This window comes from Cavia porcellus, unplaced genomic scaffold (assembly GCF_034190915.1).
Source record: "Cavia porcellus strain 051 isolate PalLab524CR breed Dunkin Hartley unplaced genomic scaffold, mCavPor4.1 scaffold_40, whole genome shotgun sequence".
Classification (NCBI taxonomy): domain Eukaryota; kingdom Metazoa; phylum Chordata; class Mammalia; order Rodentia; family Caviidae; genus Cavia; species Cavia porcellus.
This window is the reverse complement of record NW_026947523.1, coordinates 9,713,343-9,738,131: the sequence shown is the minus strand read 5'-3', so window position 1 is coordinate 9,738,131 and position 24,789 is coordinate 9,713,343. Positions and strand designations below refer to the sequence as shown.

At 55.7% G+C, this 24,789-nt stretch overlaps 1 protein-coding gene and 1 long non-coding RNA gene across 6 annotated transcripts; one reads left to right on the top strand and one right to left on the bottom strand.

Moving 5' to 3' along the window:
- Positions 1–1,054: 1,054 nt before the first annotated feature.
- On the bottom strand, positions 1,055–17,780 carry LOC106027867 (uncharacterized). 3 transcript variants are annotated; one of them, XR_010045745.1, is made up of 5 exons: positions 17,642–17,780; positions 7,159–7,377; positions 5,045–6,676; positions 2,236–2,328; positions 1,055–1,215 (listed from the first exon to the last, which is right to left on the bottom strand). It is a non-coding gene; the product is annotated as an uncharacterized LOC106027867 (long non-coding RNA). The 3 variants fall into 3 exon arrangements; XR_010045744.1 differs by lacking the exon at positions 17,642–17,780 and having other exon boundaries at positions 7,159–8,055; XR_002791407.2 differs by lacking the exons at positions 5,045–6,676; positions 17,642–17,780 and having other exon boundaries at positions 7,159–8,055.
- Positions 8,250–23,634, top strand: Pick1 (protein interacting with PRKCA 1). Of its 3 annotated transcripts, none has more exons than XM_063243755.1 (13): positions 8,250–8,459; positions 8,627–8,724; positions 9,749–9,860; positions 15,109–15,237; positions 16,709–16,775; positions 17,667–17,756; positions 20,019–20,072; positions 20,392–20,454; positions 21,038–21,171; positions 21,454–21,546; positions 21,875–21,925; positions 22,598–22,742; positions 22,947–23,634. In XM_063243755.1, the coding sequence occupies exons 2-13, from the start codon at positions 8,684–8,686 to the stop codon at positions 23,213–23,215; spliced, it is 1,248 nt and encodes a 415-aa protein (XP_063099825.1). In that variant the 5' UTR covers positions 8,250–8,459; positions 8,627–8,683; the 3' UTR covers positions 23,216–23,634. The 3 variants fall into 3 exon arrangements, with proteins under 3 accessions (XP_063099825.1, XP_063099824.1, XP_063099823.1); XM_063243754.1 differs by having other exon boundaries at positions 8,250–8,542; XM_063243753.1 differs by having other exon boundaries at positions 8,251–8,724.
- The last annotated feature ends 1,155 nt before the right edge of the window (positions 23,635–24,789 follow it).

Below are 24,789 nucleotides of genomic sequence, written 5' to 3'. Positions count from 1 at the left end.
GAAGCAGAAATCTTACATAAGCAAATTCTAGCAAACACCCAGATGGGCACGGCGACCCAGGTTTATAATCCGGGAGGTCGAGACAGGAGGCTCGCCATGATTCAAAGCCAACAGAACCCTCATAGCAACCCCATCTCAAAAATCAAAGCCAAACAAACACACAAACAAAAAAATAGCAAAACCAACCCAGTGATGTCTCCTGGCTGCTCTTCTGCAGCCTGACCACACTGGGTCTGCTTAGAAAAGCCAAGCCCAGGCCCATCTGGAAAATTTCTCATCACGTGAACAAATTCAGGTAGAGAAGTCACGTGACCACCTTGGCCCTGGACAGAAACATCGGCATCTAGATGTGATAAAATGTCTCTGCAGGCTCAGGACAGGTGAAGGGAGTTCCCCCGCACTGGGAAAAGTATCTGTGGGGCCCAAAACAGGCTTGTTCTTAAAGGAGCCATGGTCACGCTGAGTAAGGTCAGGGGCAACATGAGCTTGCCTTCACCCAGAATCTACTGAATGTATTCAGCATGGCATCTGAGGTCCTTGTGGGGGCAGGAGGCTTGCAGATAAGTCTCCAAAACAAAACAAGTTGCAAGGATCAAAAAGCAGGAAACAAAACTGACATTACTTACAGGTGTTCAGTGTTTACACAGGAAACATCTACAGGCAAAGGTTACAACAATGAAAAGAATGTAGCTCTGAGGGCTGGGGAGTTAGCTCAGTGGCTAAGGACATGAGTTCAATCACCAGTACCCCCCGCCAAAAGTAGCTGGGACATAGTTAAATAAATAGCTGTCAAAAAAACTGGCGTGGCACAGTGGTACATGGCCATAATCCCAGTTACTCAGGAGGCTGAGGCAGGTGGATCACGAGTTGAGGCCAGCCTGGGTAACTTAGTGAGACTCTGTCTCAAAGTAATAAGGCCCAGGCGTGTAGCTCAGCATTTTCTGGGTACATTCCTTGGTGCCACAAACAACAAAACCAAACAACTAATTACAGTTATAACTCAGAGGCACCTTGAAAATATTTTGCTCAATGGAAGAAGACACAAAAGGCCAAGTGTTAAGCAGTTGCATTTATGTGAAATGTCCAGAATAAGCAACTCCACAGAGACAGAAAGTAGACGTATGGGCACCAGGGCCTGAGGGAGGGTGTTGAGGAGGAGCCAGGCTGGGGAAAAGCTTCTGCAGACTTGATGAACACCTTCCGGAAGCAGACAACCTTGTAAACATAGTAAAAAACCACCGGCTGAATCGTAAACTTTAACAATGGAAAAGTTAGATTCAGTGTGTAAACTATCAATGAAAAGCAATTGTAAAGCTGGGTGCGGTGGCACATGCCTGTAACCCCAGTACCTGGGAGGCTGAGGCAGGAGGGTCACTGTGAGTTCGAGACCAACCTGAGCTACATAGTGTATTAAAGAGCACCCTGAACTGCATAGGGAAACCCTCTCTCAAAAAGACACACACACAAAAACAAAACAAAGACACACACACTCACGTGCACCCACAAACATACAAAAGTAGTTGCATTTATAAACATCAGTGCCAACAAAATATAATTTCCATTTATAACAAAAATTAAATCTGGGGCCAGTGTACCTCGGTGGCACAAGTGCCTGGCTGGCAAGTGCCAGGTCCTGAATTCAATTCCCAGTACCAAAAATAAAATAAAATAAATCTGATAAAATATTTACCAAGATAAACATAAGCTGTTATGAATTTGCAGCCACCCTGCAAAATAGTGTGGGGAAAACCAAAACCAAACCCTAAACATCTGGGCACGGTGGCACACTCCTTTATTCCCGGAGCTCTGGGAGCCTGATGCAGAAGGATTGTAAGTTCAAACGCAGCCTACAAAATGTAGGAGAATTATTGAGACCCTGTTTCAAAATAAAAAATTTAAAAAGGGCTGGGGATATAGCTCAGAGCAAAAGTTCAGGATTTAATTCTCAGCACCAAACCCGAAGCACTAAGCTCACTGTTAATGTAGTACCCAGCAAGCAATGGCACTCTGGGGCACTTACCTGGTGGTGGCGGCCACGCACACTTATGCCCTTGGCAGGGCAGCTTTATTTGCCATAGTTGAACACCTGGTAATAACCCAACCAGCCCCTCGTGAGCTGCTGGTCAGACACCTTCCACGCACATCTCAGAACACAGCTCAGCAATAACCGAACGAGCCCCATACGTGGAGGTTCGATCAGAGCTGCAGGGAATTATGCTGAAGGAAAAAGCTCACCTGGGAGTTCTCCATGCTAGGTGCTCTCATTAGTGTGACTTCCTTAAAATGACAGAGCCAGGGAGACTCGCACAGAGCAGCGGTCGCTGGAGGCTGTGGAGAGATGGGCGTTTATGGTACGGGAATAATCTGAGCCGTTTTAGCAGTAACCACACAGGTCTTTATGGTGGTGTGTGGAAATTATGCAAATCCACTCGCGAAGAAATTGCTGAGAAGCACACACACGCGCACATTTGAGGTCTTGGAAAACCAGCAAACACAGGACCAGGTCTGTGGACGGCACCAAGGCGCCGATGCCCTGGTTGTGACTGGAGTCTCTAGCGAACCCAGGTCCTCTTTTTGGAAGAAATGGGGTGAAGGGCACTGGGATCTCTTTGTGCCATTTTTGCAACTTTTCATGAGTCTATAATTTTTGAAAATTAAAACACAAGCAAAAGCCTGGGGATTTAGCTCATTGGCACAAACACCTGACTGGCAAGCACAAGGTTGTGAGTTTGATCCCTACCTCCCAGACAAAACAAACAAACAAACAAAAAAAAACCCACACACACACAAGCAAAAAGCAATTGTTAGAAAACACTAAAAGTGACCCCACATTTTATTTTTTGTCTTTTTGAGACAGGATCTCGCTATACAGTTCAGGCTGGCCTTGAGCTTACTTTGTAGCCCAGGCTGGTCTCGAACTCACAACGATCCTCCTGCCTCAGCCTCTTGGGTGCTGGGATTACAAGGCGTGAGCCACCATGCCCAACTAAAGGTGAGCCCACATTTTGCTGCACAATCAGGAGTGCAAAGGCAGAAGAAGGGTACAGATCAGACAGGGCCATGGCCTCGAGGGGCGGGGAAGGCTTGGTGCTGGGTTAGAAAGCCCCGCCATGCTCTGATTTGCACATCTGAGAATTTCCTTAAGAGAGAAGAAAGAGGCCCAACTCAATGCAGAGGCAGCAGGAGGGGTTGGTTCTTCCCGAGTGAAAGGCTGGATTCCATCACAGCCCTGCTGAGTTTCCCGCAGGGCTTCCCGAGGGATTCTGAACCCAGCAAGAGAAGGCAGAGCACACAGAATCAGTGAGGTGCCTGACGGGGGCTGGGGCCCTCGGCTGCCCAAGGGCATGGCCCGGCTAGAGCTCAGCCGGGGTTGGGGTGCTGCACAGGCGGGAGTCGCACCCCTGTGAGTTCCGCAGGCAGGTGTGGGGCAAGAGAGACAGCCTTGGCATCTCCTTCCCAGGGTGTTCCCGGAGCCCCGTCACAGCGCTGGCCTGTTCTTTGCCCCATTTTACACTTGAGGTCACTGCAGCTCAGAGAACAAGTGAGACCCAAAGTCTTCCCCCTGGCTCTTCCCACATGGGCCCCTGCGAGCCGCAGGATGAGGTGGGACGGGTGCCCCACATTTGCCTGGATAATGACTTCCCCGTGGAGTTTGAGAACCTCTGACAGAGCAAGAGAACGGTAGGGAGAAAGAGGGGCAGCAAAGACCCAGTGGCTACTTGTCCACCTCTCCTGTGCATGGCCGCTGAGCCAGGAGAGGGAACAATCGGGCACTGTCCTCGTCGTCCCCCTCCCCTGGGGCTCCCACCGGCTTTCATCACTGACCTAACCCAGAGGGCAGGGCGCTGCGGGGCAGAGGGGCAGGGGGAGGTCAGAGGTCAGCCATGACATGCCAAGCTGGGCCGGGAAAAGCTGCTCAGGGGGTGCTTGTGTGGAGGGGACCTCAAGGCTGCACAGAGGCCCACATCCCACCCTAGCTGAGGTGGACACCCGGGGTGGAGGCTGCTATGCACCCAAGGGTGGTGAGGCCAGGCCTCTAGTACAGCCAGGGATAGGACACCTTCTGGGGGTGCATCTGCCTCAGGTGAGTCCACGCCCCTCCCCAGGGCGCACCCACTGCTGCCCCAGTGGGAGATACTTTCTTGTTTTGGGGAACTCTGGTACCCACAGACCAACTGTCCCCAAGGCAGGCCCACCCTGTCTAGGTGACCCCCCCCCAGCTTCCCCTTTGTCCTCTCCTACCTTGCTTCCACCAGTGGGCCTCCCTGGATCTCTCAATCTGCCCTTGTATCCAGATCCAATGCTCCCTCTCCCCACTGCTAGAATCTTCTGTGGCTCCCCAGTGCCAGGCAGATAAATCCTGGTTCCAGCACCGTGGGCTCCACTATGCCTGGCCTTTACCTCCTGTCAGTGTCACAGAGAGTCATCCACCCCGCACTGGGCTTGCTGTTGGGTACAGGGGTGACCCCAACAGGCGGGTTCCTGCCCTGCGGAGCTTGGGGGTGTGTGACAGTAACACAAGAGAGGCCCAAGACTTCCCAACCTCCTCTCACGCCCTTTAGGTGTCAACCACACAGGCGCTCTGCAGGCATCCAGTGATGGGTGCAGTAGTGAGGCCCCCAAGCCTGGGGTGGGCGACAGCTGGGCTGCAGGCCTGCAGGGACCAGCCCCAACTGACCTCTAGGCTGCTGGATGAACCCTGGGGCAGTGATCGGGCCCCAGGAAGTACTTCTCCTAATGACCACCAGATGGCAGCACGTCCTTAGGAATAGGGCGAGTGTAGGGCTGGGGAGCAGCTCCGCCGGCTGAATCTGAGGCTTGGGTCCTCCAAGAATGGAAGAATGGGGTCGTGCAGCGGCTTTGGGGCCCGGAGAAAGCTTGGACCTTCCGCCACCCACACCATGTCTGGGGCACAGCTAGGCCAGGTGAATGGTCACCTACCTTCCTGGACAGACTCAGGCCCCAGCAGGGGAAGGAGCTAGGAGAGGTCCTGGCCCCTGCCCCTGGCCTGGCCCGGCCTCCTTCGGTGGGTGGCAGTTCTCACCTGGTTCCAATCCCAAAATCGCAGCCACCTGGAGAAAGGCACTCCTGCCTCTCCCACTTTGGCCCTCGACGCCCCACTTTACCCAGGACACTGCAGAAGTGGGGGTCACCAGTCACTGTCCCCCACATGGCTGTGACTCCCTCTGGGGGCTGTGCCTTCTGCCCCAGAACCTTCCCACCTGCCCTCCCTCTCTACCTGGGCACCACCAGCACCCTCATCTGCAGGGGAGGTGGTGCCCCATTCCCTGGCCCTGAGAGCACAGACTCCCTGCATTCTGGACCTCAGACACAGTGGGTCTCAGACAGGTGTTGACACTGATGTCACCTGCAGCTTTGTGACAATGTGACCTCCAGGATTTCTCCTTTCCCAGAGATTTGGATCTGAGCCCACAAAGCTGTATTTGAGATACTCCTCGGGGGTCTCTTGGGGAAGGCTCTGTGTGTGTGTGTGTGTGTGTGTGTGTGTGTGTGCGCACATGTGCGTGTGCTGAAGTGACCCAGCAGCTTTGTCACCTGCAGAGTGACAGTGCCCGCCTTGCCATCTGTGCCCTTCATCCACGTCTTTGTGTCTGTGGTCCTTCACTCTCCAGACACAGACAGACAAAGGGTGACTGTCCCCCAGCCCCCAGCTGAGACAGCAGTGCCTTCCTGGGGTGGCGGAGTGACCACATGGGAAAGCCTGTGGTTTGAAGGGTGCTGTTTCTCCAAGACCAGAGTCCAGGACCTCTGCTGGGCCTGATGAGTCCAGCTTTGTGGACAGACTTGAGCCACTGCTGCTGACCCAGTGGGGCCTTGTCACCTCTGGCCCCTCTGACCCTCCGGACTTCTCTCTGTCCCAGGGCACCCGCCTGGGTTCACAGTGAATCCCATCTCCTTAACAGCCACAGGGTCCCTTTTTTTTTTTTTTTTTTTTTTTTTTTTTTTTTTTTGTCTTTTTCGTTTTTATCGGTACCAGGGATCGAACTCACGACTGCCTGCTTACAAGGCAGGCGCTTATGCCGCTGAGCTAAATCCCCAGCCCCCACAGGGTCCCTATGACATTTCATCCCTGCCTGGCGTTGTGCCGGGCCCTGTGGACAGTGCCCAGTGGACAGGGCGAGGCCCTCACCCCAGCAGCTTCCTGTCCAGCTGGAAAGACCAGATTAAGGTCTTACTTTGCTGTGCTCCCTTCAAATAAACTACGGCCCCCACCTGGCTCCCTCAGTCCTGTGGGACAAGGTCCTGTGCTGGGTGAGCTCAGGTGAGCCCCACTGCTGTGAAGATGAAGCGGGCTGTGGTTTCTCGCTGATGGGCACCGATTACAAAGCCATCCATTTTCTTTTCGTTTGTCCCAGTGACACCTGTTGATGGCTTCCTACACCTACGGAGGATGAGCATGCCAGGGGGTATGAAGTCCATAGGGAAAGGCAGCCCAGGAAGCAACGAAAACCTTCTAGGATTTATCAAGATGCAAACCCTAAGGATCATTTATTATCATCGTCGTCGTCGTCGTCGTCGTCGTCGTCGTCGTCGTCGTCGTCGTCATCTTGTAGAGATAGGTTTTCACTCTTCAGGGAGGTTGGCCTTAAACTCAATCTTGCAGCCCAGGCTGGCCTCAAACTCACAGCAATCCTCTGCCTCAGCCTTCCAAATGCTGGAATAACAAGTGTGTACCACCACACCATTTGGCAAGCCCCACTTTTAAGTGTGAAAAAAAATTTTCTGGGACAAAATACAAGCATACAATAAGTTAATCTCCCTGGAGCTATGAAGGGATGGCACAAGGCAGTATGTGACAAACTGCTGAAGCACTGGTGCAAATAACAAGTGCTTTGGGAGCAGAAAAAGGAGCACAGTTTGAGCACGGGATGATCTGGAAAGGCTGCCTGGAAGTGGGGGCATTACAGCTGAGCCCGGAGGGTGAGGGTACAAGGCAGAAAAGAGGACATGGGCACCTTGCCCTCAACCAGGAAGAGACAGGAAGGAGGCTCTAGAGCTATCTGTGCCGTGGGAATTGTTAGAGGGGCGCTCGCACCTGTCTCTCTACTTAATTTGACTTTCAAAAATCCCTGTTGACCCAAACAATCCAAGCCCCGCCCTGACCATGTGTAATAAAGGGGAAGCCTGTTTCCCTACCTGTATGGTGCGGCTGATGTCCTTGTTCTCCTCTTACAAGCGTGAACTTGAAAGTGACCCACGAAGGTGATTCAAACCGCTAAGCAGGGGGGCACCCGGAAGGTCATTGCTATGGTGCTGAGACTTGAGAGAGGGCTTCCTGCAGGCCATGGGCTGTGTGGACAATCATCACCCACCTTCATCTCTTCATCTTCCAGCATCTCTGCACCCCTGAGGTAGCTGCCAAAGGACACTAGGTCAACCTGGCCCATGCCACCTGCAGAAGGAGACTTCTAACTTTCTCTAGGGCCCATTCCACACAACAACAGTGGCGGCAGAGGTTGGTGGAAGAGGAGATTCAGACTCCTTGGCTGAGCAGCATTGACGGCGTTTGCTGAAACTCAGGGAGGCTGGGTCCTCAGTGAGACCCAAGGTCCTCAGGACTCAAGAGGGAGGTGGGAAGGTGAGGACTCTTTCACCAAATACCGTAGAAAGTACCTGAATACACCTCTCCTGCCTCCTAGTTTAATGCTGGTGTTCAGAGGGCATTGAACTAAGCCACAGAGATCTCAGGGGCAAGATCTGGATTTTCTACCCGCTGTACATGGCTCTGGACAAAATCGCTTCCTCTGTCTGGCACTTAGCTTCTTCCTCTGCAAAACTAGGATTGGAGTGGGATCTCTAAGGGCCCCTCCTGCCAAGACACTGCCATGCTAGTACAGCAGTCACAGGCTTTTCCTTGGCCGAGGTGGCGCAGGTGTAACAGGTAAGACCTCTAGGTTTGTACTTCACGGAACTTCGCCGGAGGCAACCCCAGTCTCAGGATGCTTTCGTTGCCTAGGCAACCGCCTGGGGCAGCGTGGTGCCCCCAGCGTGCCGCTGTGAAAGCTGGGAAAAACCTGCCCTTCCCAAGATGGCGGCAGAGATAGGACAAGGGGCGGGGTTAAGCGTTTTTGGCCTGTCCAGACCTTCCTTTGTTTCCGCTTTTTCACACTAACGGGAGCGTCCACCAATAGTTATTCTGTTTCCTGGTTTGAGAGTCCCGGGAGCGGGGAGGAAAGCGTTGCCTGCGAGTGTTGGGGCAAATACCCAGGGAGGAAAGGCAGGACTTCCGCGTCCTCCCGGAAGTGACGTAATAATCGCGGCCACCGCCAGGTGGAAACGGCAGGTGGGTTCAGGTGCCAGCCTGGCCCGGGCCCGGCTCTGGGACTGACTCTTCCGGTCATCGACACCGGCAGCTCCCAGGGGCCTGGAGACCCGTGGGCCGGGCTCTGGCATCTGAGCTCATCGCCCTGGCCTGGAGTTCTCCTCCCCTGTACCTAGTAAGGATCACCTACCCACCTCCGCCACTCCGAGACTCCCCCTCTCCGAGTCCAGGGGAGAGGAGGAGGCACCTGCCGTGCAGGTCGGCGGCGGTCGGGAGAGCTCGGGCTGGCACCTAGGCAGTTCGGTCCCCTGAAGCCCCTGCTCCTTTCTCTCCCGGATCCAGTTCCCCATTCCCCCACCGAGCTGGGCAGTTAGCCAGCCCACCTCAACTCTCGGAACCATGTTTGCAGACTTGGATTATGACATCGAGGAGGATAAACTGTGAGTATTTTTGCACCCCGCGTCCTGGGAGTTCAGGAATTCCAGGTCTCTGTTTCCTGGGACTTCATTCCCCCAACCCCATCCTGGCTTCTCAGCAGGTGTCCCGAAGCAGAAATAGAGCCTGCCTTTCCAGAGGCTCATCATCAGTAGGGACCATGGACGGGTTTGTCAAATAATTATGACTTAGAGCCAGAAGGGAAGCTAATTGCATGATCCAGTGACAAGAAGAGCAGAAGGATGGAGCAATGCTTCTGCTGGGGTGGTCAGGGAAGGCTGATCAAAGGAGGTGGCGAGAGAGCCAGTTTTGAAGGATGAATGGGACTGTCATAAACATACCTTCCCCTCCGTAAGTAATTAGGAGGGCAGATTTTCAAAATTAAGTTTGCCTGGTCATTAGAATGTATTCTCAGAACAAGGACTTGTTTTTCTGTCCTCAGCACTTAGATGCCAGACAGCATAGGTAGGTAGCAGATGTTTTTTGAATGGATAGGCTAAGACATGAGATTGTTTACCATAAAAAATGTTAATTTATAGTGAAAACAGAATTAATTGAATGAGGTAATTGAGAGATGGCAGGAGGATGTTAAGAGGGAATGACTTCCTAGAGGTGCCCATAATGTCCCATCCCTATCTGCAGGTGACAGCCTGGATGGATCTCAAGAGTTTGAAGTCAGTGAGGGAAGGGAATGTGTTACACTGGGCCTGCTCTGGGCTGGGCTGACCTTGGTGCCTCTTGGGTGCTCTTAAGAGCTCTGATAAGGGAGGTTTGGTGCCACTTATGGGAGAAACAGCCAAAGTCTGGGGAGGGCAACTTAACCCAAACCCCAGGCAGTAAATGGCACAGCTGGGGTCAGTGTCACATCCGTATGACTCGTAGGAGCTGTGCACGGTGTATTCCATCACAATTACTGTCTTTCTGACTGAGTAAGGATGGGAAGAGACTGCAGCTGTGGGGGCTCAGGCTCTGGAGCTCCACCTCCCACCCTGTATCCTCCAGAGACTCACCACTCACTCCTCTTTCTAGTGGGATCCCCACTGTGCCTGGGAAAGTGACCCTGCAGAAGGACGCTCAGAACCTGATCGGCATCAGCATTGGAGGGGGGGCCCAGTACTGTCCCTGCCTCTATATCGTTCAGGTACTGGGCACTTTGGAGGTGGGGCTGGGGTCCTGGATGGAGCGAGTCGCCTCCCTCCTGGGGCCTGACAGGGGCCTGTCATTCTTCCACTCTGAAAAAGTGCCACCCTCAGCAAAGCCTCTGCCCACCCAGTCTAAGCAGGGGCTTGCCCTTGTTTTTCTGTGCCATCCCAGGCCCTTCTTTGCCTTCCTGGGCCACATTACTTGTCACTTGTGGTACCTCTGGCTGCTCTGCCACGCTTGGCATCACAAGGACAGGTTGCAGTTTGTTTTTTCGCTGCAGTTAGTGTGGGGTGTGCCCAGCATACACTGGACACTCAATAAAAATGTCATTAGTCAATACCAAGATGTCAGCCGGGGGTGCTTAGCCAAGCAAAGAGGAAAGACTGCAAAGTGACTGAGTTTGGACACCAGGTGTTTGTCAGCAGGCTCCTTTTCAGGTCAGAGAGAGGAAAGGGAGGCTGGGAAGGTGCAGGCGTAAGCATCTTTAGGCTCTTGTGAAAATCCACCAAATTCAAATAGCACCTTGCTGGGCACTTGAGAAGCAAGGACAGGTGGCAGCTGCTCTTCCTTCCGGGCAGCTGTGCGTTTGCCCAGATGCCCTGAGAATGGTAACGGGCAGCTTTGTGGTCCCCGCTGAGGCAGCTGGCCAGGTGATACTGTCAGCTGCGACACAGGAGTGGGGACAGGCGTTCTTCAAGGCATCCTTCACTATGCAGCTGGTCAGTCAGTGACTTCTGTAGCCTCAGGAGGACCTGGGTTGGACTTCGTTGTGACCCTCCCAGCTGAGTAGCCCTTGGTGACACATGGGGACCCTGAGGTCCCTGAGGATCTTGACTCCCCCAGGCCTGGTCTCGCTGCCACATGCCTGCCCAGCCTCTGCCAGCCCCGCCCCTCGGTTAAGACCTGGGGATCAGATTTGTTCTGCACTGCAATTACAAAGTAATAGAATTTATGTTCTACAATTCAATTTTGTTTCCCTCAGAGTGCTGTCTGACTTGCTTCTCACAAGGCAAGAGCCAGCAAGCCTGTGCTTAGAGCATCCCCGCCCTGCCCTTCTTGCCCAGGCCCCTGTCCCTGTTTCTTTAGACTCGGCTTCTGCTCTCCTCGGGATGCACGTCTCCTGCTGGATCTCTCTGTATCTCTCATTTGCAGACGTCTGTTGACCTCTCCTAGTCCACAAGATGAACATTTAGCTCTCTTCCTTTCTCCCCATCTTTCCCATAGTTATCCTGCCCCTGGGGGCTAAATCCATCCCAGGGCCACCGACGTCTTGTCCTGGAATGCCTTTCCCAGTTCCCAGCTGGCTCCTGGGGATAAAGAGATACAGGAAGTGCTTCCCGCCCTTGCGGCGCGCTGCTTTGGTGGCTGCTTTTTGGAGGACCACTGTTGATTTTCGTAACTCCGCTTTTCCTCCTCCTTCTCTTCCTCCTCCTCTTCCTGCCCTTCCCTCACTTCTGTTTCCCTTTCTGTTTTCTTATTTGCATTCGCCTCTTGGAACCCGTTCTGTGATCCCAGGGCCACACCTTTGTCAGCCTGTTTCATCTGCGCCCCCCCCCCAGCCTCCCGGAGGCTTTCCCCCAGGACCCTCCCCTCTGTCCTCTTTTGGGGTCCTCGTCTGGAACAGTCACTTTGTTGGTTTACGGCTCCATCTGGGTGGAGAATGTCCCCCTGTGGCTTTCTGAGAAAAGCGTGTGGAAGACACACCTTTTCAGACACCGTTTGTCTCTGGAACTGTCAACATTTCATCTCCTTTGGGTCACTGTTAGTCGCATGCTCCTGCCCGGTGACATTTTGCCTCATTGAATTCAGTAGTCAACATCAACAACAATCAGCGTCAGCTTCGGAAATCAGCCGCACTTGGTGGCATCCTTCCTTCCGTCATTTGCTGCTGTCAGCGTGGTCGCCTTCCCTCCTTTGGACCCTTTATTGTAACAAGCCTTATTGATTGTCTGGACTTGTAGGCACTTTTCTACGCCGCTGTCCGAGGCATCGTGATGACAGCCGCTGGTCGGCTGTGGTGGGTCCCAGAGGGTGGCTTCGTTGGGAGCCCTGGGACTTTCCCTGGAGTTCCATGTGTTCTCGGGTGACATCCTGTCTTCTGTGGTCTCTGCACCCTTGTTGTTTAATTTTAGTAAAATTTACCATCTTAACCTTTTTTCCCCCTGTGCTGGGGTTCAGCCTGGGGCTTCCCACCGGCCGGACAGACACTCTACCCCATGTCTTCATCCTGACCACGCTGAGATGCGTGATTTGTTAATGTTAAATACATTTGTGATGTCACACAGTGGTCACCACCGCCTGCCTCCTACATCTCCATCTTGTAAAGCTGAATCTTTTCAGCCATCACGTACCACCCTAAGTCCCTGGGAACCCCCTTTTTCTACTTTCTTGCCTCCATTTGTTTTTCCATCTCTTTCTTGAGACAGGGTTTCACTGCGCAGCTCGGGCAGGCCTTGCACTCGCAGCGGTCCTCCTGCCTCGGCCTCCTGAGTGCTGGAATGACCGCGTGCACCACACCGGCCCCTTTCTACTTTCTCTCTGTAATGTCAGCTGCTTCGTGTCCCTCGTGTAAAGAGTCACGCAGCTGTGGCTCTTACTGTTACTGGCAGATGTCACTCAGTACGGTGTCCTCAGGATCACCCTTGGTGTAGCGTGTGTCAAAATTCCCTTCCTTCTGAGGCGGTTATTCATTGCGGAAGTGTGCGTTTTGATTTTCCCTTCTTTCTTCAGTGACGATCGGCCGCTCCCACTTGTTAGCTGCTGTGAGCAAGGCTATTGCGACCGTGACTGTTCCGATAGCCGGGAGCTCGCTTTCAGTGCTCTGGGGTCTGTGCCGAGGCGCAGAACTGCCGGCCATGCGGTAAATCCAGTTTTCACTTTCTGAGGAACCGCCATACTTTTCCCACCATTTTAATTTCCTCTCACAGCGCAGGAGGGTGCTAGTGTCTTAAATCCTCAACGACTGTGCCGTTGTTTGTATGGCGGTTTGTAACAGCAGCCGTCCTCATGGCTATGAGGTGCCTCTCATTGTAGTTTGGGTTTGCAGTTCCTCCCTAACATTAGTGATGCTGCAAGTCTTAAGTGCTTGTTGGTCATCTGTGTATCTTCTGTGAAGAAAACTCAGTTCAAGTTGTTTGTCCATATTTTATTTTATTTATTATTTTAGGCAGAGTCTCTCTGTGTGGTTCAGATTGGCCTCGAACTCATGGTGATCCTCCTGCCTCAGCCTCCCAAGTGCTGGGATTATAGGCCTGGCTGTTTGTACATATTTTACTTAGGTTCTATAGATTTTTGTTATTTGGAATTCCCTTTATATTCCGGGTAGTGGTGACTTATTAAATATGCAGCTTGCAAATACTTATTCCCATCCCGTTGGCACCTTTTTATGTCAACTGTGTTTTGTTTGTTTGTTTGTTTCTGACCATGTCTTTTGATGCACAGTTTTAATGTTTTCATGAAGTCCAGTTTGATTATTTTTTCATTGGTGCCTGCAGCTTGGTGTCATATTCAAGAAATCTTAGCCAAACCCAGTGTGGGGAAGCCTTTACCCTGGCTCCAGGTCTTGCGTTTAGACCTCTGACTTTGTGCCTGGGCATGTGTTTGGGTGAGGGTCTGCCTCCATGCCTTTGCCTGTGGTGGCATCCTCCTTTTCACAGCGGCTACCCGCTGTGAAAAGGAGACTTTTCTCCCCCCATTGAATTTCTCAGCACCCCCATTAAAAACCTTTGATTGCAAGCAGGCGGTCTCGAGTTCAATCCCCGGTACCGAAGGGGGAAAAAAAAAAAAAAACCCTTTGAGGCTAGGCCCACAGATTCAGTTCTGGGCTCTTATTCTGTCCCATCGGTCTCGGGCTTTCTTGATGTTGCTAGTATAGTTTTCATTACTGTAGCTTTGTGGTAAGTTTTCAAATCAGGAAGTGTTTGCTTTCCAGCTTTGTTCTTTTTCTAAGACCTTTTTGGCGATTCAAGGTCTCCAAAGGTTCCACATGAATTCTAGAACTTTTCCATTTCCCTAAAAACTCAGTGGCGCTTGATAGCAATTCACCCTGATGTGTGGATTGCTTTGGGTGAGTATTAGCATCACCCAATGTGAAGTCTTCAGTCCGCCTTCCTGGATGTCTTTCCTTCTCTAATTTCTTGGATCAGTGCTTTATAGTTTCCACGGCACAAGTCTGTCAGCACCATTGTGTTGTTTTTGGTGTGAATCTACAAGTTAGAGAAAGCAATGTTCATATTTTTTTTTTTTTTTTTTGGTACCGGAGATCGAATTCATGACCTTGCGCTTGCCAGGCAGGCACTTATGCCACTGAGCTAAATCCCTGGAAATGATCATTTTAATTATTTCAAATTTTTCTTGTGTGTGTGTGTGTGTGTGTGTGTGTGTGTGTGTTCTAGAAGATAAGAAAAAGAAATGTTCAATAATTTGAGATATATATGTCCACACATATACACATGGACACAGTGTTACCTTGGTTCACATATGCTTTGGTTTGCAAATAAGCGTTTGGCCAATTTTGGTTTTGCTTGTGATACCACGTCAGGTGACGAACATGACCACTACCCTCTTTTCCAGAATCGTGGAACAAGTTAAGCATGCAAACTGAGGTACCACTGTATACGTGACATTCTTTGTAGCAAACGTAGAGACTGAAAATAAAATAAAAGGAATATAATACCAGAACTTGCGCCAATAGTTTGGGTGTCTGTCCCGTGGTTTTGTTTCAAATGTAGTTTTGTATGCTTGTGTCCCTCTGTAGGCAACTCACAGAGCCCCCTCCCCCTTGCTGTGTCACTTGAGCGCCTGGTTTTTGACTGGGACACACACAGCCCATGCACCCATGAGTGCAGTTCCGGTGGAAGGGGTCCCTGTAGGAAGAGGGGCCCAGGGCATCATGGGGCCCTTGCCCATGACAGCCCTGGGCTGTTCTCTAGGGACCAAAATGTGGGAATTGATAAGAGGCATTGAGTCAGCTTGGGAAAACCTATTAAGCAAATGACAGTGGCAGAGCCAGCACTCTGTGGGTACAGGGCTTGGTGTATTTGCTATTAGAAACCTCATCAGTTCGTCTCTGTCCTATGCTTCCCCTTCCCCCCAAGAATGTGGGGTTGTCCCTTTCTGCCTGGTAGGTTTTCCCCTTGCCCTGAGATGGTGCCACCAGTAGCCAGAGGGGAAGACAGAGCGAGGTGGTAGTTGTGGGGGGCACCTCCCCACCTGTCCCCCCATCCCACTTGTGCATGCGTCCACAGGTGTTCGACAACACCCCCGCAGCCCTGGATGGCACCGTGGCTGCTGGCGATGAGATCACTGGTGTCAATGGCAAGTCAATCAAAGGGAAGACTAAGGTGGAGGTGGCAAAGATGATTCAGGAGGTGAAGGTAGGGGACCAGCACAGGTGGACAGCCGGCGTGTCCCCGCTCAGGCCCTGGCAGACCTCCCTTGGCTCTGGGGATGCTAATAATGTCCTGTGACTGTGCTGGACTTGCGGAGAGGGAGGAGGAGGCCCCTTTCTCAGTCCAGCAGGTCCTGGGACCCTGTCCAGCTGGGCTTCTGTTGTGCAACCACAGGCCATGCCTGTCACCCCTGCCCCCTCACACCTCGCTCCTCCAAGCCTCTCGGCCGGGCCCTCCTTCCACATGGCAAGGCAGCTTCCTGGCCTGCCGGAAGCAAGTGAGCAGCCTTTCTGCCGTCTCCTAGGGCTTCGGCTGCTGGGGTCTCTTGGGAGATCAGTACTGTGATCGAGCTGCAAAGTTACAGGATTTAGGAGCCCGGGGCAGGGATCGAGCCCCAGCCGTGGCAGCCACACTTCCCCAGCCCACACCGTGGTCCGTGAATGGGGACCTGGTCCCAGCTCCCCATACACACCTTCCCGCCTCACACCCTGTCCCCTTCGGAGTCTCTGTGCCCATCTCCCTTTTGAAGGAGAAGGTCCCAGTCCTGTAACTGCTCCTCTGTGCTAGGGCTCAGAGTTCCAGATCACTAAAGGAAGTGCCAGGGTTCACTGAGCCCCAGATGACCCTCCATACTACCCGGGTACCACTGTCCTGGGCTTCACCCCCGGGCAGAGGCCCCAGTGGTGGCAGGTGAAGGCTGGTCCATCTGGGGACAGAGCTGGCTCAGTGTGCTCCCTCTCCAGCAGCTCCGCCCCCGCCATCACCTCGCTCACCGGGTCCCTCTGTGTCCCTGCCTCTCACCAGCCCCTTGAGTTAGTCCTGCAGACAAGAGCCCACCTGTCTGTGCATAGCCAAACCTGAGCACGCCCAAGCATGTATGCCGGACAGGGTCACTGCCCTGTGCTGGTGGTGTCCCGAGGTCACAGGGCTGACCCGGAGCCTGGGCCGACTGCCACCCTTTGCTCTTCCTCTCGTGCCCGGCAGGCCCCTGTCCTGCCCTGAGGGAGCAGCTCATGCCCTACCCCAGGCCCTTCACATTGCCTTCTGGGCTCAGTCTTTAAACCCTGTTTTATTTATTTATTTTTTGTCTTTTTCTTTTTTATCGGTACCGGGGATCGAACTCATGACCACACACTTGCAAGGCAGGTGCTTATGCCACTGTGCTAAATCCCCAGCCCCTAAACCCTGTTTTATATTTGGGTGGGTTCAATCCTAAGGTCACAGGCCTTTAGATTGCAAGGAAGTGAGTGACCACAGTGGCCTCCCACGGTCAGGGAATGCTCCTCAGAGGAGCCCTCACTCTTGTTCCTAAGCGGTCACCAGAATGCTCCTTTGTGGGACAGGCTGTCCCTGCCCCTCCTTGGTGTCCCCACACACCAGGCACAGAGAAGTGCTCACCACAGAGGGCCCTGGGACGCAGGAGACTGTCGTGACTCTGCCTGTGATGCTCTTGCAGGGGGAAGTGACCATCCACTACAACAAGCTTCAGGCGGACCCCAAGCAGGGCATGTCCCTCGACATTGGTAAGTCGGGCACAGCAGCAGTGTCCATGGACCCAGAGACCCCCAGCCCAACCAGGAGATCCGGCCCCCAGCCTTTCTCTGACAGTGACAGTGACAGTGACTGTTTTATGGCCAAGGGCCCTGACTTTTTCTGACCAAGCCAATGGGAAAGGCCTGGGAGGGCCTGGGGTTTTCTCCCTGTAACTGTCTTCAGGACCCTGTCCCCAGTTTATCCCTACCCTGTGCCCAGCCACCTCTTCTGGGCCTTGTTGTGTCCCAGGGCTATCCTCTGTAGGCCAATTCTGGGCTAACCCAGCCCAGGGAAGGAGGCAGCGGCTCTGCCTGTGCCTGGTGCCCACCGCACATCCTGTCCTCTCCTGCCTAGTCTGTCTTCTACTCCCAGGCAGATCCAAGATCTAAACTGCACCATAGGCCTTGGGCATGGGTCTCGGCCCGCCTCCTGCCCCCGCATGCTCAGAGACAAGCTGCCTCCTGCTAGAGGGGCTGGGCCTTGGTCCTGTGCATGCTGTACACCTAAGAGCAGGACAGTAGCTCTGAGGGTCTCTCAATCTGCCCCCAGGATTATGGATTAAAGCTGGAGGCAGCTAAGCCCATACAGGTCACCCAGGCCCTGCTGGGGTACAGAGGGAAGGCTGTCCCCCCTGGTCTGTCCCCCATCACTGGGCCTGAGCATTGTTCTCAGTGGTCCTGATTGGTACCATCCTGCCCAGACTCCCCCAGTCTAAACATGTCACTCTGGTCCTCCCAGCCGGCCAGCCCCGCGGAGGGAGGGCTAGGGCGGGACCCCCCAACCCTGCTTGCTGTTCGCAGCCAGTTGCCATGGGGCCAGGGGCAGGGGATGCACACGGGGCCCACTGCAGACTCACCCAGGTCCTCTCTCTCCGGCCACAGTGCTGAAGAAGGTCAAGCACCGGCTGGTGGAGAACATGAGCTCAGGCACGGCTGATGCCCTGGGCCTGAGCCGGGCCATCCTGTGCAACGGTGAGTCCGGGCCTGGAGGCCATGCACCACGCTGCCTCCCAAGCTGCTGTGGGTCATGCTGCCCGGCTTTGCCTGTCCCCAGGCAGCCGCCAGGTCACTTTACTGAAGCCTGTCTAGCACCCAGAGAGCACCCAGCCTGTCTGTCAGCTGGGCCAGACTGAGTGGGCGGGTCCTCCTCCAGGCTGCCAGGCTGGGGCGCAGTCTGGCCTGCTGGCTCCGCAGGTACCGGCCTCGGGCCGCCCGTGTCCAGGAGGTGGCGCTGCTGCCCTGTCTCAGCCTTCCTGCCTGCGGTTCTGGAGGTGGCAGCCTGGGGAAGGAGCCTTGTGCGCGGATGCATTTACACACACGCTCAGCACACGCGCGTGCACGTTCTCCCCCCGGAGAGGCCAGTGAGACACACGCTCCACTGCCCGCCTCACCAGCCCACGTATAAATAGCCCCGCTCTGCGTGTGCGTGCGTGTGCGGAGATATAAATACCTGGCTAAACCGGGGCTCAGCTGTGCGCGCTGGGCTTCATTGGCTGGGAAAGTGGAGGCGGGGTCTGAGCTGGTTCCAAATAGGGTACAAAAGTGGCGGCTGCTATTTTGGGCGGCTTGGAGCCTTGAAGCCTGTTACTGTAGTTACCATGCAATGGGATGAAATTAGAACTGGTTGTTGTGTTTTTCCCCCCAAACCTTGCAATTTCCCCAGCCGTAAATAGGCTTTCTGAAATGGAAGCTGTCATGATGTCCCATGACCCAGCTAAAAACAAGAGCTCGGCGCTTACGTGGCTCCTTTGCTGCCAGCGGGCTGTGTGCTCCGCTCCCCTCTGGGGAGCCAGGGCCTCCTGAAGCCCTTCCAGGTGCCACAGCCCCTCTGCACTCAACATCCCCGCCTGCCAAGGGCTCCGCCCATGCCACACCCTCCTGCTCCAGAGAGCCTAACCCAGGTCAACACGGGAGACTGGTCATGAGCCACGTCTCAGACAGTCCCCTGCTGGGTGGCTTTGGACCAAGTGCTTCGCCTGTCTGGCCCTCAGAGTTCTTTGTAAAACAGTGGAAGTAGTAAGCTGGTGTTGTGGCATTACTGGGAGGCTGAGGCAGGAGGATCTCCAGTTGGAGGCCAGCCTGGGCTACAGATAAAGTAAGGCCATCCTCAACTACACAGTGAGATCTTACGGGTGGGGGGGCGGAGATCCAACTAAATGGGGCTAGGGATTTAACTCAGCGGTTCAAGCGCTTGCTTGGTAAATGCAAGGTTGTGAGTTCAATGCTCGATCTCCATCCCCAGTACCAAAAAAATGTAAGATAAAATCCAACTAAATAAACAGAGATGGGAGTCAGTGGCCTAGGGCTGTCCAAGGAGCCTTCAGCTGCTCCAGCTCACGGGCACAGGGACCCAGGAAGTAGATGCTGCCGCTGCTGCTGCTGCAGGACCAGGCCCTCCTCAGATGTGGTCGTGTAAAGAAACCATCAACTGCTGCAGCCCCTTAGTCCTCCCCACCTGGAGGCCAGGACCTCAGTGGGGGTCCCAAGGAAGAGCCCTAGGCGTGCCCACCCTGCCCAGTGCTGGGCCTGCCTGGTCTCACCCCCCGCAACACCTCCAGCCTGGCAGCCTACTTCCTCCCACTCTGGGGCCCAGGGGGAGCAGCCCCTTCCTCCCATGTGCCGGCCGCTGCCTAGTGCCCTGCTAGACCTAAAGCTCATGGGCAGGACTGGATCTGTCCCGGGGCCCAGCCCCGCGGCTGGCACAGTAGGGGCTCAGCAAGTGACGCCAAAGGCTGCAGTCATCGTGTCCTGCCCATCTCCAGCCCTTCGTCCAGGCTCTCCCCACGTCCTCCAGCTGCCCAGCTCCTGTGTGCACCGCCAGCTCGCTTGGTCCTGTGCACGTCCCTTCTGACTGAGTCCTCCAGGGTGCAGCAGGCTGTGTAGAAGTACAGGGAGCCTTGGCCCCCGGCCAGGGCCTTCCTCCTGCTGCTGTGGGGAGCATCCCAGCTTCAGCCTGGGGAGGGCCCAGCCCTTGTGTACGCAGGGTTCTGGAAAGCCCTGTGCCAGCATCATCCTCTGCCCCAGATTCACCCCAGGTAGTGGGGGATGGGGCACATCTGCAGAACGACTGTGTAATGCCAGGCTGTTGACAGATGTCCCCAGCCCAGCTGACCCTCACTGTAATACCCCTGCCTGGGCCCTGTCCCTGGAGACCACCCCTCTCCCAAGCCCCTCTCCAGCCTGTCTTGGCCCAGCTCATGAGCCCTGCAGTCTCACTGCTCCCCATCCCCACAGATGGGCTGGTGAAGAGGCTGGAGGAGCTAGAGCGGACGGCTGAGCTGTACAAAGGTGAGGGGCGCGGGGAGACCTTAAACCCGGAAGTGCAGGGTGGACTCGCCCTGGGAACTCAGCCTAGAAAGCTGAGGACCAGTGAACCCCACTGTCCCTTGGGAGACCTCTGCCCGTACCACAGAGTCCCAGCTTCCCAGCTGATGGGGTCCTTGGTGGACATGGGCTGAGCCTTCGCTCCTGGGCCCTTGGAGGAGGTGCTGTGGGAAGGGAGGGAAGAAGCAGCAGACCCAACACCAGGAAGGGGAAGGACTAGGCCCCGGGGGGTGCAGTCCTTGACGTGTACTCCCCTCCTCTGTCACTTGGATCTCTCCCACAGGGATGACAGAACACACCAAGAACCTCCTCCTGGCCTTTTATGAGCTGTCACAGACCCACCGGGGTAATGGCGCCCCCAAAACTGCTGTTTTGCCCTGGACAGATCTCCATCCCTCTCTGGGCTCAGTACCCCTGGTACAGTGTGGCCCTAGGGCCCTTCTCCCACCCACAGCTCTCCCTCCAGCCAGCACGGGCAGTGCATGGCCCTAGATGGCAGGACTTAGCAGTGACAGGCCAGTCAACACCTGGACCAGCTGCCCCTTCTGTTTTCACGGACACTCCTCAAGTGTGGTCTCCTTTCCTGCAGAAGCCTCGGCTGGGCGGTTGGCCAGTTAGCCTGGTTACAGGCAGATAGAGGAAGCACAGACAGGAAGTGGTCACAGAGCTTATAGGGGTGACCCTCCTGCTCACCTCAGGATGCACTCAGCCTCTCCCTTGGTTTGAGCACCTTGGGAGAATAAGGCCAGCTCCCCAGGGGTGCAGACCTAGCTCCCCAGGAGCACAGACCCAGCTCCCCAGAAGTACAGACCCCACACAGACCTTGTCTTCCTGCTGTCAAGGCCCCCTGTCCTGCTCCCCAACAAACCCCTGGCTTCTCCATTAGGGGGTCAAGTGGGGGCAGCCTTCAAGGTAAACTTGTCCCACAGCCTTTGGGGACGTGTTCTCTGTGATCGGGGTGCGGGAGCCCCAGCCAGCAGCAAGCGAGGCTTTTGTGAAGTTCGCAGACGCGCACCGCAGCATTGAGAAGTCCGGCATCCAGCTGCTGAAGACCATCAAGCCGGTAGGTCCCAGTGGGACAGCGTGGCACACAGTGGGTCCTATACTGGGGTCCTGGTTTGGTCCCCTACATGGCTGTAAGTCACGTGCCCCCGTGGGGTTTGGTACTGACTGTGAGGCTGCTTTTTGCCCTGCTCTGCCTCTGAGTCCCAGCTTGCCCGTGGCCTGTCCAAGCTTTTAACCTTGAAATAGAAAAGGCCATTGGCCCTGGCTGTCTGAGTCCACTGAGGGAGTGACACTTTGGTGCCATTCCTTGTCAAACGGCCACTCCTGCCTGACCTCTCAGATGCTGACGGACCTGAACACGTACCTCAACAAAGCCATCCCCGACACACGGCTCACCATCAAGAAGTACCTGGACGTGAAGTTCGAGTACCTGGTGAGTGCGCAGCTGGCTTTGCACCGGAAGCCACCCTGGGGCCTTGTTCCGCATGAGCAGCCAGTCCTCCGAGCAGGGCAGGTGGCCCCGGTCCGTGTCACGCCTGACCTGGGATGTGGGACTAGGCGCAAGGCCGGGGTGGTCTGCCAGTTTTTCTGGAGTCGTAGCTCAACCCATCTGGGTGTCTGCAGGCACCAGGGGACCCTGACTCGGCTGCTCGTGTCTGGGTGCACATAGTAGCTTCCTGGGGCGGCCCCAGGGTACAGTGTGGCCTGAAGGAGGGGGCATCAGGGCCGGCGCTGACTGCCTGGCTTCTCTGTCCCTCTAGTCCTACTGCCTGAAGGTGAAGGAGATGGACGACGAGGAGTACACCTGCATTGTGAGTTCCAGGACTACAGGGCTCAGCCCTGGCGTCAGGAAAGCGCGGGGGCCCACGTAGCTTCCCTCCCCTGCCTCACAGAGCCCTCCGAGTGCCCTGGGGCTGCCGGGGATGTCAGGTGGGTCAGGCCAACCCAGGAGAGTGCTGGGGGCTGTGGCCTAGATTCTCGGCAGAATTTGGGGCCACCCTACTCCCACCCCAGTTCCACTCCTAGGTCAGCTGCCCCCAATTGTGACCCCTGCAAGAAAAAACTGGCCAACTTCAGTCCTAGTGCTTTGGGTTCTTTGGTTTTTGTTTTGGCGCTGGGTACTGAACTCATGACCTTGTGCTTACCAGGCAAGCACTTGGGCCACTGAGCTGAATCCCTGGCCCCCAATCCTAGTGCTTTGATTTTTAAAATCTGTAATATTTTTGGCCTCGGGACCCTTCTTTGGACCACAGTGGTTTGTTCATGCAGTGTGGCAGGAGTTGGGGATTTTCCTTGGTAGTTTTTCACCTCCAGAGGCATTGCTAGGTGCTCCCAGCAGCTGCTAGCAGCCGAGAATCAAGGGACTCGCTGGCCCTCAGAGGTGCAGGCTGAGCCCCGCAGCCTTCCCGCACGCCCTCTCCCACCCAAGCAGACGCCCTTTCCAGCCGGGCCTTGTCCCTGATGTGCCCGCACTCCCGCCGCAGGCGCTGGGCGAGCCGCTGTACCGCGTGAGCACCGGCAACTACGAGTACCGCCTGATCCTGCGCTGCCGCCAGGAGGCGCGCGCGCGCTTCTCGCAGATGCGCAAGGACGTGCTGGAGAAGATGGAGCTGCTGGACCAGAAGCACGGTAGGCAGCCCGGCGGGCAGCCCGGCGCTTCCCGCCCAAAGGAGCCACGCCCTTGCCCGAGGGCCCCACCCCGGGCCCCTGAGGCAGCCTCCTGTTTCCCGCCCCCCCCCTATTCCCTGGGAGGAGCCACGTGGGAGGGAGGGAGGCCCCTGTGCTGGCCGGGCAGCCGCAGCCACTGGACCGGTGCCTGCCCCCCTGCCGCAGTCCAGGACATCGTGTTCCAGCTGCAGCGCTTCGTGTTCACCATGTCCAAGTACTACAACGACTGCTACGCGGTGCTGCGCAGCGCCGATGTGTTCCCCATCGAGGTGGACCTGGCCCACACCACCCTGGCCTACGGCCCCAGCCAGGGCGAGTTCACCGACGGGGAGGACGAGGACGAGGAGGAGGGCCAGGCAGCCAAAGAAGCTGCCCAAAACACGCGCGGGGCTGCCGGGCCGCTGGACAAGGGCGGGAGCTGGTGTGACTCCTGAGCTCACCGCCCCGGGCCGGATGGCGGGGGTCAGCCTCAGAAAGGCCTGCGGGCCTCCGACTTCTCCGTCCTGGGCGCAGTGGGCCCGGGCTCCTGCTGGACAGCACCACCCCTTTCTCCGGCCTGCTCAGTCCAGGGAGCGCGTGGCCTCCGGACCTCTCTAGGAGGAAGCAAGAGGGCCGGAGGGGGCAGCAGTGCAGGGCCGGTCCTGTGGGCGCCTCCCGGGGCCCCTCGCCCTGGCAGCCAGGTGGCTGCGGGGCTGGAGCCTGCGTTTGCGCCTTACCCACCCAGGCCACAGGCACCTAGCAGCCTTTATTTATTTTGTTCCCCCTGCTCCGCGCCTCTGGAGAAGGGCTGGGCCGGGGCCTGTACTGAATGAATAAACTCGGACGATGGAGCTGCTGGCTCTGCAGGATCTGACCCTCCTGCGAGGCTGTGTGTGTCCAGGGCCGCCGGCCCTCACAGCGCCCTGCAGGGCCTGTGTCTGCACTGGCCTGGGACATGAGGCTCGGGACCTCACCATGTAGGGGAAAAGGTGGGATCCGCTTCCCATCTGCCAGGTCACAGACCCTGCCTCTGCCACCTGCCAGCTCCCTGCCTCCTGCAGCCTTGCGTCCTCCCTCACCTTTGACCCTTACCCTGGGGAGGGGCAGCACAGACATTGGTCAAGGTCCTGGACTGTTGTCAGGGAGACACTGTCAACCTCAGGCCTGTGTGGGCCCCCCTGATGCTCTCATACAGTGGCAGAAAGGGGTGGTCCCACGTCCGCTTCCCCAGCCCGCTGCAGCCCACACCTGTAGGCCCAGGGTAATGAGCAGGAGTGGCCCTGTCACTCTGAAGTATCTCTGTTGGACAGCAGATGTAGCTGTCCTGAGAATGAGAGGGGTCAGGTGTGCAAGGCAGGCAGATTCCAGGGTGGAAGCCGGTTTCTGCTCAGCATTCGAGGTGCAGGTCCTGAGCAGGAGGGGAGGGACGTGTTGTCACCAGGATCCCACTAGGTCCCTGCAGAGCTGACTAGCTGCACCACCTTTCTGAGAGGACAGCTCAGAACCCACAGGCTGGGTCCCAGGCATGGCCTCTGTGACCCTGGGCCACTCCCTGTGCCTCAGTTTCCCTCTGTGAAGCACCGGTAACCATGACATCTACCTGGTCGGCATGTGAGGATTACATGAGTTGACATTTGTAAGGGCTTAAACACAGCTGGGCCCAGATAGAGGCTCTTAAAGTATTAAAAAGAAAGGCATGGGGACCCCAGATACCTATGATAGCCAGGCGTCTGCTTGGTTGCCCAGACTGCTGGCTGGCAGCCCCACTTGGGGACATGGAGGGCTCGATGGGTCAGGTGCTCAGAGTGAGACCAGGGGATCCGAGAACCCAGCACAGTGCGGGCAAGGCGATGCCAGGTTGGGGTGTAGCAATGGAGGCCCTGGGTTCCATCTCCAGCTTGGAGGTGTTGGGAATTGGGACTCTGGCGGCAGTGCAAATGCCAGGGTCAGCAGATGACCAGGCTGCCCATAGGGCCATGCTCAGGAGCAGGTCCCTGGCCCTGGGACCTCAAGTTCACCTTGGAGAGGG

Excerpts from the sequence above, each read along its gene's own strand:
- Pick1 (XM_063243755.1), top strand. The coding sequence starts at position 8,684 with ATGTTTGCAGACTTGGATTATGACATCGAGGAGGATAAACT. Across the intron at positions 15,238-16,708 it reads AGATGATTCAGGAGGTGAAG|GGGGAAGTGACCATCCACTA; the intron begins GTAGGGGACCAG and ends ATGCTCTTGCAG. Across the intron at positions 16,776-17,666 it reads GGGCATGTCCCTCGACATTG|TGCTGAAGAAGGTCAAGCAC; the intron begins GTAAGTCGGGCA and ends CTCCGGCCACAG.